The sequence below is a fragment of the Procambarus clarkii genome, chromosome 8 (assembly GCF_040958095.1).
Source record: "Procambarus clarkii isolate CNS0578487 chromosome 8, FALCON_Pclarkii_2.0, whole genome shotgun sequence".
Taxonomy (NCBI): Eukaryota; Metazoa; Arthropoda; class Malacostraca; order Decapoda; family Cambaridae; genus Procambarus; species Procambarus clarkii.
Genome location: NC_091157.1, coordinates 45111406 through 45132330, shown reverse-complemented (window position 1 = coordinate 45132330; position 20925 = coordinate 45111406). Strand labels below are relative to the sequence as shown.

At 42.0% G+C, this 20925-nt stretch overlaps 1 protein-coding gene across 1 annotated transcript; it reads left to right on the top strand.

The window, feature by feature from the left end:
- Positions 1-4113: 4113 nt before the first annotated feature.
- On the top strand, positions 4114-7867 carry LOC138360932 (dynein heavy chain-like). Its single transcript, XM_069320432.1, has 2 exons — positions 4114-4119; positions 6704-7867. The coding sequence occupies exons 1-2, from the start codon at positions 4114-4116 to the stop codon at positions 7865-7867; spliced, it is 1170 nt and encodes a 389-aa protein (XP_069176533.1).
- The last annotated feature ends 13058 nt before the right edge of the window (positions 7868-20925 follow it).

The following is a 20925-nucleotide window of genomic DNA, read 5'->3' as shown; positions in this document are numbered from 1 at the left end:
TACTATTAGTCAAATAATGCAAATTCCTATGATAAAAGATACATCAGAGTTGATAAAGATCGTCTTTAGGTTTGTATGTTTAAAAATATTCAAACCATTTGCTCAATTTATTCGCAATTATTATTATTGTTATATATATATATATATATATATATATATATATATATATATATATATATATATATATATATATATATATATATATATGTCGTACCTAATAGCCAGAACGCACTTCTCAGCCTACTATTCAAGGCCCGATTTGCCTAATAAGCCAAGTTTTCATGAATTAATGTTTTTTCGTCTACCTAACCTACCTAACCTAACCTAACCTAGCTTTTTTTGGCTACCTAACCTAACCTTACCTATAAATATAGGTTAGGTTAGGTTAGGTAGGGTTGGTTAGGTTCGGTCATATATCTACGTTAATTTTAACTCCAATAAAAAAAATTGACCTCATACATAGAGAAAAGGGTTGCTTTATCATTTCATAAGAAAATTTTTTTAGTAAATATATTAATTCAGGAAAACTTGGCTTATTAGGCAAATCGGGCCTTGAATAGTAGGCTGAGAAGTGAGTTCTGGCTACTAGGTACGACATATATATATATATATATATATATATATATATATATATATATATATATATATATATATATATATATATATATATATATATATATAATATATGCAAGCTAACGATCACAAAACACTGATCAATGGCATGCGGAAGACCACACAGAAATGAGAAAGGAAGTGTTGAACGTTTCTATTAGTCAGAACATTTATCAACAACACACTCACTTGACTGAAGCTTTGACATGATCATTGTTTTGTGATCGTCAGCTGCATATATATATATATATATATATATATATATATATATATATATATATATATATATGTATATATATATATATATATATATATATATATATATATATATATATTTTGCCAATCTCATTGCCAACTCGCAGTCCTCGACTCGCGGAACCACAGTTTTTTTTTCATAGAGAGTTCGTTCGCTTTAAATTTCTCCTATATATATATATATATATATATATATATATATATATATATATATATAATGTAATATCAATACCGCAGAATCGTCCATCCTTTTATACTCGTATATAGGAACGTCTTTTAAAAGGCAAAATCACGATAAGTACAATAATTACATTTATTAGCTGGCGGGGGGGGGGGGAGGGAGGAAAATATCAGGAGAAAGCGCCAAGCCATTGAAACTGTACAGCACTTGGAAGGGATCAGAATAAGGATTTGGGATTCGGGGAGGGAAGGAATGGTGCCCAGCCACTTGGACGGTCGGGGACTGAGTGCCGGCCTGCATACAGCCAAACCGTCGCTCTACCGTCCGCCCCAAGTAGTTGGGCTAGCTGAACGGGGAGTAAGAAACATTAGGATGGGATAGTTTGAGGTGAAAGGTGGTTAATTAACTTATATATAAGTGAGCTTTTGTTGACAGTGCTCGCATGAATGGCTGATGAGAGGCATCACGATGAGTGAGCTTAACCCTAATGAGAGAAGAGTCAAGCTTCCCAGACTCATCTCACCTGTGAGGATCAGGAGAGATGAGTGTGGTGTTGATGCTGCTATACAGATAGAAGCACCAACAACATACAGAAAATATTAACAAACACGGCCTTGGTTGTTCAAATATAGTCTTCTGAAAAAATAAAAACATAAAAAATTATAAACTGTATACAGTCGTGAGGGAAACCTCTTTAGATTTATCGGTGTAAAAAACATAACATCCAAATATACGACAATTAAAATAATGTTTACATATGTAATATGTCAATTACTACAATTTAATTAAAATGTTTTAAAATTGTTGGGAAAATTCATATTTAATTAAAATGAATATCAATTTAAAACAAAAATATGAAAAATATTAAACAATATCCAGTTGAATTACATATAAAATACTTGTTTGTGAGTGCAGGTCCAGGCGGACCAGACACTCAGTCTGTCTTTACTGCTAGAGTGCATCATGACGGTCCACACAAGCACTCTTTATTCATTAGTCCCTCTGTGTCAGTGTGTGTTAAGGCAGACCACTCAAGCACTCTCACTCTCTCTCTCTCTCTTCACAAATCTGCTTCAGTTTGTGGATATCAACACTGGCAGATGAATATTTAATTACTTAGTAATTAGTAAAGGAAATTATGCATTGTAATCGTGTTTAATTATTTAATCTTGGTGCGCTAAATCTGTCGTTAACAGAACTATCGTGTGTGTGTGTGTGTGTGTGTGTGTGTGTGTGTGTGTGTGTGTGTGTGTGTGTGTGTGTGTGTGTGTGTGTGTGTGTGTGTGTAATTACCTAAGTGTAGTTACAGGATGAGAGCTACGCTCGTGGTGTCCCGTCTTCCCAGCTTGTGTGTTTGTGCGCGCGAGTGCGTGTTTGTGCGCGGGCATGCTTGTGCGTACGTACGTGTGCTTGTTCACAAAATGGATATTTCCATTCATCTCTATGGCTGGTTAAGATATCCATCTGTTATCCACGCCATCGCGATCACATTCTGAACATATCATAATACACATTATATAATCTCCAGAAGATGTTTCAATCTTGTTACGTATTTCTCAGCGCTGTCAAACCCAGGTCCCTCGACCCTCACACATAATTATTTCCACTTCCAGTGTTAAACCTGTTTATTTTAATGTATTAATGAGGATCATTGACTGAGGTCATTGAGAAGATAGGTGACTCGTGAAGACTTTGTGATTAGTAGTAATTATCAGAGATCACGCAATTGTAACACTGTAAAAGTGTTTGGTTTAGGTTAATACATACATAGAGTACATGAGTCACAGACAAGGATCGGAGAGGCGCCAGTTGTCTGCCTGAGATCTCACACCTCTAACCGTTAACGACCCCAAGTGACCTGAGGTCAGATCATGAGAATTTCACCTTGCTTCCGCTAAGCTTATAATTGTAGTCTGGTAGCCTTCAAACATGCCGACGTTTAAGGAGTGGCTTGGTAGTGCCGGAGGCTATCTACTTGTGGGCGGAGTTAGCTACTAGGTTCCCCAATATAAACTCGGAGAGCTATCCAGCATGGAGCATTAACAGACAGAACAGACAGAACGGCAGTCAGGAGAGCAGAGCAGACGGGAGGCTGTCGGCCGGCAGGGCGGGAGTCTCCGTCAACTACAGACCCCCCCCCCCCTCTCTATTCAACTTAGACTCAGTCCTCGGTGAGTGAACATTTAGGTGACTTGGTCGTGTTTACATATGTTGTGTGATGATCAGGGGCAGTCAAGTTGTAGGGTTCTCGAATTCTTGGATGATGACTCACTTTGCATATTAAACTGGAACATTTTAATTGAATTGCTAAATTATGATACTTCATGTGAAATATAATTATGAATTTATTATTTAAATTGTGTTTAACTTTGTTCCCTAGAGCTTTGAGTTGAGGATTTGAGAAAGCCTCTGTGGTTACTGGGTTCATGATATAAATGAGTACATGTTTGGAGTTGATACATGGTACAGAGGGAACATACTAATAATGAACTCATGATAACATCCTTTGAGAATTTTGTGATACAGGCAAGTTCCATTCCTTGTCTTGTATGTAATGATCATGAATGGATGGTGGCAGCATTTCGTCTTCTACTATCTACTCTTCTACTTCTACTATCTACTCTTTTACTTCTACCTATCTACACCTCTCCCTCCACCCATCTCTAAACTCTCACTTTCAACTAATGACCCTCCTCGCTCCTCCCACCTCTCTCCCTCTCACCCCCAAGCCCTCACTAATTACTTCACTATTCATTTCTTTCCTTTCGTTTTCTCTTATACGTTTGTGGCAATGATTCAGTATTCTAGAGTTCTCTCTAGAGTTTCGGGTAACTGATCAAGTGACAGCGCCTTGTAGTCTTAGCACTTAGGTAGTCAAATACCTAGGTTACAAGGTGTTGAACGAGAGAGGTTGCCTTAGGAACTCTGGAGGTGCTCTAGAATAGTTAGCTAACTGGGGACGGGATAACGGACAAGAGAGAGCTGTTTCCCCCGGCCTCGTTAGTTAACTGGGGGGTGGAATAATGGACAAGATAGAGCTATTTTCCCCCACCTCCCGTTACACAATGGAGGTTAGACGAGGTCAAAGGTCACCTTCGAGAGAGTAGACGAGGGCAGGAATCTCATTAGAAGCCTCAGACGAGGTCAGGGATCTAATTAGAAGGGTCAGATGAGGTTAGATATCACTTTCAAAAGGTTGGGTCACGTTAGAAATGTTAAAAAAGATAAGAGGTTAAATCAGAAAGGTTAGATCTTGATAGAAAGGTAAGATAGGATTATAAATCACTTTATGACAGTAGGACAGGATCAGAGATAACGTGAGAAAGATTACACGAGATTGGAGATTACGTTAGAAAGAGAAGATGAGATCAGAGGTGACGATAGTGGTTGATTAAAACAAAGGCAATTGGTCTAATTTTTATTTTTAACAGAGGTTAACGACCGTAAGAAATTGAGAACAAATGAAAGACCAAAGAGGAAGGCGAGAACAGGCTCAAACTGTTCACTCCAAAACTTCAGTGATGTTAAACATAACGTGAACAATGGGTGCGTGTAACGAGAGAGATAACGAGGTCACACATGTTGGTGTTACACGAATGAGAACCTTATAAAGTGGTTTGAATTTGTCAATATTAGATGTCAACGAGAATCACAAGTGGATACAACATAGGTCTTCCTAATTCAAAATTGCGTGCGTTGAGTGAACTTATTTCAGAAGAGTTTTAAATAAGCTTCTCCGATTAATTTAATTATGACAAAATATATCAAATTGACAACAAATACGGTTATGAAATGCTAGAAGGAATAACTTAAAGCGACTAAAAGTAATTCAAACGAATGCATCGTGATCCTAATTAGTGAAACAGTTTTCAGCCATCGAAAAAAACCTTCCTTTGAACGCATTTGACTCTCCCTTATATTTGCTGTAAAGGGATCCCAAAGTGGCTTTTGTGGCTCTCTAAAATTAGAATTAAAAGTGAATCCAATTAATACCTTTGTCATAGTAACTAAAAAAATTACCAAGCAAAGGCACCAAGCCAGGAAGACACTGCAGCAGCACTTCCTTCAAGAATTTGTGTGAATTAGAGAAGAGTTGGACGACTTGAAGTCGTCGCTAGGGGCTCGACTCATCGTAGGATGTGTGTATCGAGTCTGTCTTTCACCTTCTCTCCCAGGAAAAAATCATCAAAGAGGAGCTTCAGACGCCTCGAGCAGAAATTAAACCTTTAGTTGCATTCGGAGCGGTGTGATGTTGAGTAGGCGGGCTTGGCGGACTGGTATGTGTGTGGTGAGTGCATGGTGTGTGGTGAGGGTGTGGTGTGTGGTGAGGGTGTCGTGTGTGGTGAGGGTGTGATGTGTCCTGGTAATTCCAAAAGGGCGTTGGTAATTCCCGTTGTCATTCCCGCTTCAACAACGGAAATTGTATGTTACTATAAGGTGCTCTGTTGCTTTATGGTGCTCTGTGTTGCTTTACAGTGCTTTGTGCGGCATTATTTGGGCTTAAACTGCTCCGTAGGGCTCACATGGTGCGTGGTAGTCTTAATAAAATGAAAATGCATTAATAGCCGTGTCTTTGTCGTGTTCCGTAGAGCTCTATGCTGCTTAAACTTACCGAAGGTATGATTAGTAATCACATCTTTACATCACGTCAGAAAATTAAGAAACGACATCTTTTCTTGTGAATAATCTCGTGATGACAGAACCTTTGTTGTGTGTCCCTCATATGGCTATAACAGATTATTATTATTATTATTAATATTATTATGTTGCTTCAGCTGCTAGTTATTATCAGAGTGACGAGAGCGTTGAAAGACCAAAGCAGAAGTGTCATCTGAACACCATTATAAAGATGTCAGAGAACCTTCATGTTTTCTTTTCCCTCCATCCCATCTTCTCAACTTGCTACAGTCCAAGCCAGCCGGCCGTAACTAACAGGACTTGCCCTAGGAGGAAAACTTTGGTCCTCTCCAGACACACCAAGAATTTATTGGTTTCAGTAGACGGCGTGTGCGCACGAACCAACTGTTTCTCCCCCCAAACCCTCCTTCCACACTCACACTCATGACAACACACTCAAAATATTCCCCAAAACACAAGTTAAACATTGAGTCATTTGGTTGAGGTTCACGAGTGTGGGTGGTTGGGAGTGGTTGAGGTGCCTTATGAGAGTATTTCTGGCTCTTGGTTGTTCATTCCTTGACTAGTCGGCCGCCCCTCCCTCTCTCTCGTGTCCAGCTCTAATCCTGGCTGGCTGTCTGATCCTTGCCCTTCACCCACGGGATACTTCGCCTCCTTCAGGGGCCAGGAGGCACTGAGCCTGCAGGTGAAAGACTCGCTCCACCAAGGCAACGCTCTCTGTGTGGTTGCAGGCTTTTGCTATTTTTGGAGGAAGTTTGGATCAACATTATCAGATTTCTGAAGAGTTACAAACTGATTATGTCTCGTATCAAGCTTCTGTTACCAGCTAGGGAACTCTGTCATTTTATTTTGTCCATAAATATTTGTAACTACCATCATCAACCATCACAAGTCACCACCACTATCACCCTTCACTACCGATACGTGTCATCAAAGTCATCGTTTAGGCATAGAAAAAGATAAACAACAAATGTCAGGAAGGCGTTTGAAGAGCTCAACAGATTGGCACACTACCAGTGGTCAGTGGCACACTACCAGTGGTCAGTGGAACACTACCAGTGGTTAGTGGAACACTACCAGTGGTCAGTGGAACACTACCAGTGGTCAGTGGCACACTACCAGTGGTCAGTGGCACACTACCAGTGGTCAGTGGCACACTACCAGTGGTCAGTGGCACACTACCAGTGGTCAGTGGAACACTACCAGTGGTCAGTGGAACACTACCAGTGGTCAGTGGAACACTACCAGTGGTCAGTGGCACACTACCAGTGGTCAGTGGCACACTACCAGTGGTCAGTGGAACACTACCAGTGGTCAGTGGAACACTACCAGTGGTCAGTGGTACACTACCAGTGGTCAGTGGCACACTACCAGTGGTCAGTGGCACACTACCAGTGGTCAGTGGCACACTACCAGTGGTCAGTGGCACACTACCAGTGGTCAGTGGAACACTACCAGTGGTCAGTGGAACACTACCAGTGGTCAGTGGTACACTACCAGTGGTCAGTGGAACACTACCAGTGGTCAGTGGAACACTACCAGTGGTCAGTGGCACACTACCAGTGGTCAGTGGAACACTACCAGTGGTCAGTGGAACACTACCAGTGGTCAGTGGAACACTACCAGTGGTCAGTGGAACACTACCAGTGGTCAGTGGAACACTACCAGTGGTCAGTGGAACACTACCAGTGGTCAGTGGCACACTACCAGTGGTCATTGGAACACTACCAGTGGTCAGTGGCACACTACCAGTGGTCAGTGGAACACTACCAGTGGTCAGTGGCACACTACCAGTGGTCAGTGGAACACTACCAGTGGTCAGTGGAACACTACCAGTGGTCAGTGGAACACTACCAGTGGTCAGTGGAACACTACCAGTGGTCAGTGGAACACTACCAGTGGTCAGTGGAACACTACCAGTGGTCAGTGGAACACTACCAGTGGTCAGTGGAACACTACCAGTGGTCAGTGGAACACTACCAGTGGTCAGTGGAACACTACCAGTGGTCAGTGGAACACTACCAGTGGTCAGTGGAACACTACCAGTGGTCAGTGGAACACTACCAGTGGTCAGTGGAACACTACCAGTGGTCCATCAGCTGTTATAACCACTCTCGCCAATTTAAGATGTCCCAGATGACCTCCTGCAGATCATGTAACTCCTCTCAGTTTGCTGCCTGAAAATAGAACTAGATACTGAAATATGGCTTAATGCCTCCTTAGACATTTTAGTATCCACAGTCTGGTAAACCTAAAGTCTGTTTTTTTTTCATTCAGTCCTCGAATACCACAATTAATATCAGTAATAACCATTAAACTAGTTCATGCCAACATTTTCTTATTAATTACAGTTAATTAAAGTTATCCCAATACCATCATTTTTTTAACTTTCATTACCAATTATTGCAGTAGTCACTGCACTATCTCAGGTCACTGTAAACACCTGTAATCTTCGTAATGACGCCACGCTTGACAAGTCATTTAATAGTCAGAGATTTTCCCACTGACTAGAATTTACTAAATACACGAAGATTCCAGTTTGTCCACACACTGCACTGATTTCCCTCAACCTAAAACTGTTCACCTTTAAATATCTCTGATCAGCTTCACCGGATACGGTGGAAAAGGGGATGTCTTCCTTAGCCTCACAACCTTCACAATTTTCCGATGTCATCTCCCTCATCACCCAACCCGTTCTCACAAATTTAATAAGTCAATATTGACTTATTAAATATGTGCATAGGTGACATACTTAACATAATAGATACCCTTAAAAAGATTCATAGAAAACACCGACCTTACCTAACCTACTTAGTATGTTAAGATAAGCATCTTATTGCTTCGTAATTACAATTATTACCTAACCTATAATAGGTATAGGTTAAGTAATAATTGTAATTACGAAGCAATAAGATGCTTATCTTAAGATACTAACAAGGTTAGGAAAGGTTGGTGTTTCCTATGAATCTTTTTAAGGGTATCTATTATGTTTAGTATATCACCTATGCACGTAGTTAATAAGTCAATATTGACTTTACGAATTTGCGAGAACGGGTTGCAACACCGATGTCCTGATTGCACTGATAGTTTGGAAAATTAATTATGAATCAAGGGATATATTATAATAGTTCCTGGTACCGCATATCACACTACTCCCTTAATGTTATTCCTGATGATATTTTGATACATTTGAAGCTTTTATATAAGCTAAATTCTGATTTTAGAAGTTTTGCTCAGAGTATATACAAAATTTGTGATTGCAAACAGAGCCGCATGGAAGACGGATGAGACAATGTGGAATTGCATCGTCACACAGTGTTCTTTTTTTCTGCTATATGATATTCCATCTTATATATGCGTCTTGTAACAATGTAACATAGTCTCCATTATTACAACTGTGACAGATTACAGTTTCCCTATTCGCTCTTTCAGCTCTTCTGCCTTGCATGTCATGTACCAGATTTTAAGATTTTGAGTAATTCCATACAGTGTGGTTGGTTTCAGTATTATGTTGTATGTAATATTTGAGATATATGTTGTATACTGATGGTCTCTGGAACAGACAGCAACCATCTGCTGGAGTTGTTGCTACAGGAGTGGAAGTTTTGGATAGATGGTCTTATTGGGTCTTAGGCAAGGGGAAAAGGAAAGTATTTCATGGGAGAAACAGCGACTTCCCTCCCGAATTTGATACTTGGCACTGCCCTCTCGACTTCTATACGTGGCACTGCCCTCCCGACTTCTATACGTGGCACTTCCCTCCCGACTTTTATACGTGGCACTGCCCTCCCGACTTTGATACGTGGCACTTCCCTCCCGACTTTTATACGTGGCACTTCCCTCCCGACTTTTATACGTGGCACTGCCCTCCCGACTTCTATACGTGGCACTACCCTCCCGACTTCTATACGTGGCACTGCCCTCCCGACTTCTATACGTGGCACTACCCTCCCGACTTCTATACGTGGCACTGCCCTCCCGACTTTCAGTTTAAGCTTCCAATCATCACCGTGGCCTGATTCTGACCTTTTCCTCTATTTTGCGCTTCTGTTGTTTTTCGAACACTTTATTCAGTGTTTGTTCCACTCTGATTAGTTTTATCTTTTACCCTCTGACTGTTCGCTGACACTCCTGACAGTTTTTTATTAACTGTTGTTTTCCAGATATTTGCGTCGTCATCTAGGGCCACTAACCCGCCATGTGTGTGTGTGTGTGTGTGTGTGTGTGTGTGTGTGTGTGTGTGTGTGTGTGTGTGTGTGTGTGTGTGTGTGTGTGTGTGTGGTACAGCATAAGCATAAGATACATGTGGTTATGATTGTAAGTTTTCTGTAATGTGGAAGACCTCAACACAGCTTGTCACACACACAGTTATATGAGAATATAATATATAAAGGGTTATATGATAAAGAGTGCTGGGAAGACGGGACACCACGAGCGTAGCTCTCATCCTGTAACTACACTTAGGTAATTACACAGGAGGAAGGAACGCGGCCATTAAGCACTAAAACTCTATTGCTATGAACCAAAGGAGACATACCCAATCGCTTGGATTGGTGGGTAAATAGGAGGCCTGGCTTCTTGCAGATCAGCGTTCAATACCCGATGGTGCATGTGCTTGGGCACAATTTATTTTCCGAATAGTTTTCGTTAGGTTAAGTTAGGTTAGATTTAAGGGTGCCATGGGTCCCCGCGTTTTAGCACCTATTATTTCGTCCGTTGCGGCAACTCAAGACAACAGTGAGGTTTTCATCAGGAATATAATGGTATTTATAAGTATAATATTACTTGACATTCGACTTGAGAATGGTCCAGGACGGACCGAAACGTCGTCGTCCCTTCATTTTCTAATGTGTGGTCTGGTCAACAAGTATAATATTATTATAATACAATATAATAATATAATACTAAGTATTATAATATAATGGTATTATAAGTATTATAATATAATGGTATGATAAGTATGATAATATAATGGTATTATAAATATTATAATATAATGGTATGATAAGTATCACCGCCAGACACACACATTATCCACCAGGCCAGGTAGCGGTAACACACTCTTTCGGATCGGCCATAGACGAGAGTTCAATCCCACCACAGCCCTCTACAATCTTATCACAGATGTCTCAATCCATTTTACTTTCTCGTGGATATATAAATATTTAAACGACCAAAACAAATAAGTCTCCGTCACGGCATGAATCAATTCTTGACCCCCATATAGGTAGCTGCTAGAGGTAATGGAATACCTCTTTCATACAACACATGGCTAGGCTAGTGAGCCTTGCTAGTGACCTGACTAGTGAGCCATGCTAGTAGCCTGACTAGTGAGCCTTGCTAGTGACCTGACTAGTGAGCCTTGCTAGTAGCCTGACTAGTGAGCCTTGCTAGTGACCTGACTAGTGAGCCATGCTAGTAGCCTGACTAGTGAACCTTGCTAGTGACCTGACTAGTGAGCCATGCTAGTAGCCTGACTAGTGAACCTTGCTAGTGACCTGACTAGTGAGCCATGCTAGTAGCCTGACTAGTGAACCTTGCTAGTGACCTGACTAGTGAGCCATGCTAGTAGCCTGACTAGTGAACCTTGCTAGTGACCTGACTAGTGAGCCATGCTAGTAGCCTGACTAGTGAACCTTGCTAGTGACCTGACTAGTGAGCCTTGCTAGTGACCTGACTAGTGAGCCATGCTAGTGACCTGACTAGTGAGCCATGCTAGTGACCTGACTAGCGAGCCTTGCTAGTGACCTGACTAGTGAGCCTTGCTAGTGACCTGACTAGTGAGCCTTGCTAGTGACCTGACTAGTGAGCCTTGCTAGTGACCTGACTAGTGAGCCATGCTAGTGACCTGACTAGTGAGCCATGCTAGTTGATTTGCGGCTGTAAAAATGGGGCTTTGGAGTACCTGGTGGAATGGTATTCATGAACCATGAATACTTGCACGAGGAATATAAAGTATTTACAGCACGGTCCACCTGTCTCCTGAGTAGAGACGACACTAAATATTTGATGATGTGCCTCTTGTGCTTGCATGGGCGACTGCCTTCCCGGGTTGACTAGTACACCTGCCTTCCCGGGACGACTCATACACCTGCCTTAACGAAGTGTCTTATACACCTGCCTGGGCAATCATATACCCTGGTTATGCGTGGATATTCTTATACACCTGCCTGGGAAGCCTTGTACACCATCATATGCCTGGGTACATAGGGACGGAAGGGAAAGGATACAGTGACTCCAAATGAATATATGGACAAAACAGATTTTCTAAGCTACAGCATCAGAATGTGACGCGATTGTCTTGATGCACAGAAAGAGACTAAAGTATTCATTTATTCTAAATAGCTTCGTTAAGCATATTTATTACCATGATTTTTATGAAATTCTTTAAAGTGCTTCACTGAAATTTAATGCGAAGACATCCGAAGGGCTTGAGCGCGTTGATTAAACCTCTCGAGGAGTTGACGAGACGGCAAGCCGTCTCTGGAGCCGAGGTAGCTGAGAGGATTGTCTTTATGTCTTTATAAAGGTAGTCCAGGTGTGATTGCGTCTGATTACCGCCCTTCAGCGTTAATTAAGTACTTCGTTGGCTGACGCATGAGATGAAAACAGAGAGGTGGTGATGACTGGCAGTCATCAGAGCCAGGGAGATCAGTAGGAAGAGGGAAAGTGAGAATGAAGGAGAAATATAGGTAGAGAGAGGAAAAGCAGAGAGGGAGGAAAATATTATGAGAAGTTGGGAGGAAGGTAAATAGAAGGAAGTGAAATAGAGAGGGTAAAAGATGAAAGAAACTGTAGAAAAGGAGAGAGGCTCACTAATCACCAACTTGCAGCATTGCATTCATGCGGTAGACGACAGCGACAGAGAAAACACAGCCAACGATCACAACTACACTGTATGACACTGAACTTGGACCGGGCATAAGGATGAGTGGGAGAATATACTGTAAGAGAAATTAAGAGAAAGAGATGGAGGAAAGTAGAGAAACTGAGGAAGGTACAAAAAGGGGGGATACATAAAGGAAGATCGTGAAAGGGCAGAGAGAGAGGAAGGGATGGAGAAAAGTAAATAAAGTGAAAAAACTATTAAAATATAAAGTATATAACGGGACAGAGAAGATAGGAAGATAATGGAAAGAGATAAAACGATTGAAAGATGACTGTAGTGAGGAGGGGGACGTGAAGACCGGTGTCTTGAAGGCTTGATGAGAACACTGAGCTCAAAGCACATCCTAGAGGAGCTCAAGGTTCAAGGCTAACATTCAAGGATAGCCAAGGACCGATTTGTTTACCCCACCAGCACCACTGGCGTCCCTAACCCGGGACCCGGCGTCCCTAACCAGGGGCCTGGCGTCCCTAACCTGGGACCCGACGTCCCTAGCCAGGGGCCCGGCGTCCCTAGCTAGGGTCCCGGCGTATTCTGACTCATGTTGTTCATTTCTGTCTTTTCATCCCTTGTCATCTCTGGCCTCTTCACCTTCTCCTTGGCCTGCTTTAAGGTATTATGAGGGAGAGTGGAGGCGACGAATTTTTCTGGCCTCGACACTTCAGTCGGTGTGTTTTGGACTCTCTTGTGTGGTCTTGTGTTTTTGTAGTGTTTTCGCTTCCTTTAGTCCTTCATGAATATGCGCGCGTGCGTGTGTGTGTGTGTGTGTGTGTGTGTGTGTGTGTGTGTGTGTGTGTGTGTGTGTGCGTGTGTGTGTGTGTGTGTGTGTGTGTGTGTGTGTGTGTGTGTGTGTGTGTGTGTGTGTGTGCGTGTGTGTGTGTGTGTGTGTGCGTGTGTGTGTGTGTGTGTGTGTGTGTGTGTGTGTGTATGTGTGTGGGTGGGTGTGTTTATGAACAAATGCATCACGCTATTGTGATTTCTGTGTATATGTTTATATCTATATACACACTAAATGGGGTCCCCGTTGCTCGCGTTGACTCGGCACTCTTCCCCTAATAAATAAATCCAATAAATTTATGAGAAATAACGATAATAAATGGGGAGATATACGTCATTCTATCATAAGTCAACACTTCCCTTCTCTCTGCCTGCCTGTGTCTCTCTTTCTCTCTATTCTGTCTGCCTCTGTTTCTCTGTCTCTGTTGTATGTTTGAATCTCTCATTCTCTCTGTTTGCCTCTTTGTCTATCACACTCTCTGTCTCTTTGCATGCATCTTTGTCTTTCTGTCTATCTGCTTGTATATCTGCCTCTCAGTCTCACTGTCTGCCTGCCTCTGTTTCTGTTTTATTTGCTGTCTCTGTCTATTTCTCTGTGGTACGTGTCCATTAATGTCTAGACAAATTCGAGACGTGATAGCAAGATACCAGATTCCTTCACGCAAATTCTCGAGAATAAGGAGGAGGTTTACAGAGGGAGGATCCAGGCGCTGTGGTACAGAGGCGCCAGCAAGTCAAAATGTCAAATAAAAAATGTCATCACGTTTCTTTTTCTCAGTTAACGGCAAAATATAATGATTATGATTAGTTGAAAAATTATGACGACATCGGTGCTTAATATTTTAGATGTTAAGAAAACAAAAATTTATGTGGCTTTTATTTTTTTTTTAGGACGTATGAGAGGTCGAGCCAATCACATTGTCGACTGGCTGGACCTCGTGCCTCGTATTGGTTCATTTGGTTCCCTGTGGCACTGTGCCAAGCTGTACTCATTTGATTGGTGCTGACTCCGACCAAGCAAAGTTGGGCATGTACCCAAGAGCAATCACGATGAAAAGACAATAGCCCTTGATTGGGATTTTTTATTTAAGAGTTAAAAGAAAGTAAAATTAAGGAAAGACCTAACAATTAACTTGCAGAAAAGACAAATGAGTGAATACCTGAATTAAGTACTGAGAAGTGCTCATTTTGCGCCGTGTTTTGACGATGTCAATAGATTTCTATATTTTAATGTAAAAATTATATGAATTGGACGTTAGTACGGTGAAATCGCTCAGCAGAAGACGAAACTTTCGGTAGGAACAAACGGTTATGAAATGAGATAACCTTACCCTCCTGGACTTTGTTGACCGGCCTGGTCGGCCGAGCGGACAGCACACTAAACTTGTGATCCTGTGGTCCCCGGTTCGATCCTGGGCGCTGGCGAGAAACAATGGGCAGAGTTTCTTTCACCCTATGCCCCTGTTACCTAGCAGTGAAATAGGTACCTGGGTGTTAGTCAGCTGTCACGGGCTGCTTCCTGGGGATGGAGGCCTGGTCGAGGACCGGGTCGCGGGGACACTACAGGCCCAAAATCATCTTAAGATAACCTCATGATAACCCTAAGATATCCACTGCGCCTCCCCTCACGTCTGTTACCCTCTGGCTTCTCTAACCACCCTGGCTACCCTCTTAAGACCTTCCCTCATCCGAGCTTACTTTGGTCACGAGTCATATTTCACTTAACCTCACCTAAGAGAACAATGTCCTTCATAGTACCATTACAAGTCTCTCAAACCCCCTCTCGTAGCCACCCATACTTCCCATACAAGTTACCCAACGCCCAACATTGGTCAGTCGCACGCATGATGCCCACAACCCTTTCAAGCCAATGACCCTTAACCAACAAATCACCTTCATTTCTACGGAAGGTTAAGGATACTTCCTGTAACCCAAGAATCTTGCCCCTTGAAAGTGTAATCATCCAGCAGGAGGGAGAGCTGCTAGTGCCTTGGGGAAGGTAATGAGGAAAGTATATATGTGCATTGGGTCGGTGGCTATTGACGTCAAGGATTGGGTTACCAGGGCTGGGATACTCGTGGGATGGGCTGGTGGTCCCACGGGACGAGGTGGGATGACGCCAGTATGACTATGTTGCATTTGGAAGGGACATGAGGATGGGATAGTTTTTCGATCCTTCTTCTAAATTGTCAAAACACGTGTATTAAGAAGTACAGTGGAAGTTCAGAGTTCAAACGCAGTTGAACATACAGAAGTTCTATATGGAACACAAACCAAGTCAAACTCATAATATTTTTGATGAATTAATAATTAAATCCCGTAATTCATCAGATATTCTTTTCATTTAAGTGTTGTTGTTTTTTCAATTAAATGTATTAGCACTATACACAAAAGCACTTTTATACAATCTAATTTCTCCTTCGCCTTAGTCGACAATGCAGTGCTCGCTGAGAATAAAACCCGGGTTGACTCAGAGTAAGAGTCACTTGAGTAGGATGAAAGTGTTTCCGCAAGACTCCGGCGGTTCCTTGAGCATCACAAGGCAGAAGACGTCAACCCGCCTCATACCACCACCACCGTCGGGGAAATTGGACGGTCCGGCAAATTTCAGCTGCTGCTCTTTTGTTTCTCTGTGCTGTTATAACATTTTATTTCTGGAGAGCATTTTGCATCTTTTTCCCTCTACTGATTTTGCTTTAAATATCTCGTTTTTTGTAGTGCCTTGTATTTCGTAGGATACAGAATCAAGCGATGAGTCCTTGCAATTATTCGTTCGTGTTTAGTAATGAAAACTTAGTTAAAGCTGTAAACCCGGAATGACACGTAACGAGTGTAATATGAGTTCATTGGGCCAACATTACTGCGTCATACAGCCTTTAAAAGAAAATCTCTCGCCGGATTGTTCATATAAACTAAGTATGAAACCCTGAATAAAAGTTGGTTTGAATAGGTAATAAGATCTGTCGAGGTTATCAAGGACCACAAAAAATTCTAAACAGTTTTGATGAAGGTATGGGACCCTGATTGAGGTCAGGATAACGTCGCCCACTAAGCTACAGAATGGGTCTGAATCTTGCTGTTTGACCCTCACCCCGCAAGACCGTCAAATGTTTAATGACGGACGAGGCTCCCACACAACGGACGGCCGTTGTGTGGGTGCCACGTGCCAAGTATTGCCAGTAATTATGGCAGCGAAGTGCCTCGTTGCAAGAATGGAAGCAACTGGTCTCTGCATTTTCATTTTCGACGCCGAAATTCCTTGTTAATTTGCTTTTTCATTTCCCCTTCTTCATCTTCATCTTTGTATTCCTCTTCCACATTGCCTACCTTAATTAACGCCTTAATTACCATGGCTGGTGATGCTGGTTGCACTCTTAAACTTTTGGGAATTCTTGCAACAATTCTGTAATTATTGTCAATATTTACTCCATTGACACAAAATACACAGAAACACGACTAATGGCATCTATGGCTACCATTAATACACCATCAATATTAATGTCTGAAATACCGACCAAAATCTTAATAATTTACAAACTGTATTTAAAGGGATGGGTGAAGTATGACGTGAAAAGTAATGCATGGAGCAGTGACGTGAAGTATAACGTGAAGAGCCATACACTCCTCCATGTACAAGAGATTAGCCAAAGTTCCAAACACTTCACCACACTTAAATATGAAGCTTCATCTCTTGCTCGATTACTTCCCCCAGCATTTCTCTCGCTCTCATCTCACTCTTGCCGTCCTTAATATCTGTGTTCCCTTAGTTTTCACTTTCCGCTAAATTCCTGCCATTCTCACGCAACCTATTTTACCCCTTACCCATCATCCCCTCTCCTATACTATTCCCTTCCCATCTACTCCTCCCAATACTACCCCCTTCCCATATATATATATATATATATATATATATATATATATATATATATATATATATATATATATATATATATATATATATATATATATATATATATATACGCACAGCAACAAAGACAAATCCGGAGTGGAAGCGAGTTGCAAGTAAAAAAAAAGAAAAATAAACTGAAGTAAATAAACGGAAATTGCGTGAACATACCAGGCGGACAGAGTTGATTATTGTGGGTGACATCTTCACCCACATCTGACCTCCACCCTCTTCCACCTCTGATTTTCATTTACACCCCATTCCCCCCATCCCCCTTCCTTCCCAGATGTAAGATTTACACCCATTTCCCCTTCCTTCTCAAAATGTAATATTTACACCCATTTCCCCTTCCTTCTCAAATGTAACATTTACACCCATTTCCCCTTCTCAAAATGTACTTTACACCCATTTCCCTTTCTCAAAATGTAACCTTTACACCCATTTTCTCTTCTCAAAATGTAACATTTACACCTATTTCCCCTTCCTTCTCAAATGTAACCTTTACACCCATTCCCACCCCAATCTTCCCAGCTTACCACGCACATACACACACTATCAAGCTTACTCGCGCTTTGTTACCATTTATTATATATTTTATCAGCAACTGACGGGCGTCATATAACATTTATTGGAGAAATTAATATCTTTACTTTGCGTATAAATCCAATTTGTTTTCAAAGAATTTGTAACGTGTATTATTGCCACTAAAACTCATTAAATGTAATGCACTTTCCAAATGGGATATTTTAAACTATTATTTGTTTAGGAAATATCCTAGAATGTGTTTATACCTTAAATAGACATGGATAAGTATATATGTACCTTTCATATGTGCCTTTATGAGTGGGTTTTCCTCAAAGGCACCAGGAGTAGTCTTATAGTGATGAACATGGCTCGAGTCTGTACTCAAGAAAGAAATCCAATCTTCGGCAATGACATGAGTACAATGTCTCAAGCACTCTGTATTGTAGGGGCATTGGAGACTCAAAGATCCGGTGGTTTCGGTATCGATTCCCATTCTTGTGGCCTGGAGTTCTTTCCTTCACTGATGGCAGTGCTAGATGCCAAGCCATTACATAACCAAGTCACTACTGGCTAGGAAGTCCCCATCTGGCTTACAGTCGTCCAGTTACATGATGAAAATAGTCATTTACATGATGAAAATAGTCATTTACATGATGAAAATAGTCATTTACATGATGAAAATAGTCATTTACATGATGAAAATAGTCATTTACGTGATGAAAATAGTCATTTACATGATGAAAATAGTCATTTACATAATGAAAATAGTCATTTACGTGATGAAAACAGTCATTTACATGATGAAAATAGTCATTTACATGATGAAAATAGTCATTTACATGATGAAAATAGTTATTTACATGATGAAAATAGTCATTTAACTTACCTTCTAGAGCCCGTTAATGGGTTTCACTGAAAGTAACGTTACTGGAAAATTTTCTTGAGCGCTTAACATCTTGCGTGCGTGCTGAAGAAGAATTAAGGAACAACGTTTCTCTATCTGCTGATAGAGGTGAGCAAAGGAGGTTAGGTAAGGGTAATTTAGTGGTTAGGTTATATTCTGGGTTTAGTTAGGTTAGGTTAGGGGTTATGTATTGGTTAGGTTATGGTATTGTTTAGGCTGCAGTAGGAGAAAATTGCACAATACATCGCTGATAACAATATTTAACTTAATAAGAGAATTGGCCTCTCCTGAAAACTGACTGATTTTGATAAAAGAAAGCGAGGGATAGCCGGACCTTCGCTCTATAGCGTAGGGATAGCCGGACCTTCGCTCTATAGCGTAGGGATAGCCGGACCCTTGCGCTATAGGCGAGGGATAGCCGGACCCTCGCTCTATAGCCGAGGGATAGCCGTATCCTAGCTCTGGGACTCTATCCCTCAGGATAGGAGACCCAGATTGAGAATGTCAGGCCGGAAGGGACAGACAGAATAGATCTAAAGTGAGAGCAGTATAGTCAGAGCAAAGCAGAGCTAGTGAGAGAACCAGAGCCAGAGAGTGTGATAGAACTAGAGTCAGAGCTATGGAGAGAACTAGAGCCAAAGCTAGTGAGAGAACTAGAGCCAGAGCTAGAGAGAGAACTAGAGTCAGAGCTAGTGAGAGAACCAGAGCCAGAGAGTGTGATAGATCTAGAGCCAGAGCTATGGAGAAAACTAGAGCCAAAGCTAGTGAGAGAACTAGAGAGGGAACTAGAGCCACTAGAGAGAGAAATAGAGCCAGAGTGATAGAACTAGAGCCAGAGTGAGAGAGAACTAGAGCCAGAGTGAGAGAGAACTAGAGCCAGAGTGAGAGAGAACTAGAGCCAGACTGAGAGAGAACTAGAGCCAGAGTGAGAGAACTAGAGCCAGAGTGAGAGAGAACTCGAGCCAGAGTGAGAGAGAACTCGAGCCAGAGTGAGAGAGAACTAGAGCCAGAGTGAGAAAGAACTAGAGCCAGAGTGAGAGAGAACTAGAGCCAGACTGAGAGAGAACTAGAGCCAGACTGAGAGAGAACTAGAGCCAGAGTGAGAGAACTAGAGCCAGAGTGAGAGAACTAGAGCCAGAGAGTGAGAGAGAACTCGAGCCAGCGTGAGAGAGAACTAGAGCCAGACTGAGAGAGAACTAGAGCCAGAGTGAGAGAACTAGAGCCAGAGAGTGAGAGAGAACTCGAGCCAGCCTGAGAGAGAACAAGAGCCAGAGTGAGAGAACTAGAGCCAGAGCAAACACCAACACGAGAACTTATCTGTTATTTCACCTACAGAGTCATTAACATTATCTTGTTTGTCACGAAAACTTCATCATGCGGTGTGTGAGTGTCACCACCAAGCCTCCCAGTTTATTTTTAACATCATTTCAGTAATTTGGGATAATTAGAGTGTGATGTACCACCAGCAGGAGAGAGTTGGGGTACCTCAAACTGGTGGGTCTGGGTGTTGACCAGACCACACACTACAACGTGAAGGCACGACGACATTTCGGTCCGTCCTGGATCATTCTCGACTTAAGAATGGTCCAGGACGGACCGAAACGTCGTCGTCCCTTTACCTTCTAGTGTGTGGTCTGGTCAACATATTTCAGCCACGTTATTGTGACTTATCGCCTGTATCTGGGTGTGATGTACCACCAGCAGCAGGAGAGAGAGGGGAGTATATCTTGAGGTTATCTTGAGATGATTTCGGGGCTTTTTTAGTGTCCCCGCGGCCCGGTCCTCGACCAGGCCTCCACCCCCAGGAAGCAGCTCGTGACAGCTGACTAACACTTAGGTACCTATTTTACTGCTAGGTAACAGGTGCATAGGGTGAAAGAAACTCTGCTCATTGTTTCTCGCCGGCACCCGGGATCGACCCCGGGACCACAGGATCACAAGTCCAGCGTGCTGTCCGCTCGGCCGACCGGCTCCCGGTACCTCAAGGTGTTGGTACATCTTGGTTCACAAATTGGGAATATTTTCTTAGCTAAATGAATAATGTAATAGGTGATCTTTCAATGCGAAACATGAGAACAAAAACCACAGTAAAATACCATTGTATTTTGCCAATACAATACGAGCTCCAAGCAGCTGAAGCTCGCCTTGTTAACCTTTTCATGAAGATGAAAATCCTTATGGTGAAAAGGTTAACTTGTTAACCCTTTTCATAAGTATGAAAATCAAGCTTCCAGAGGCAG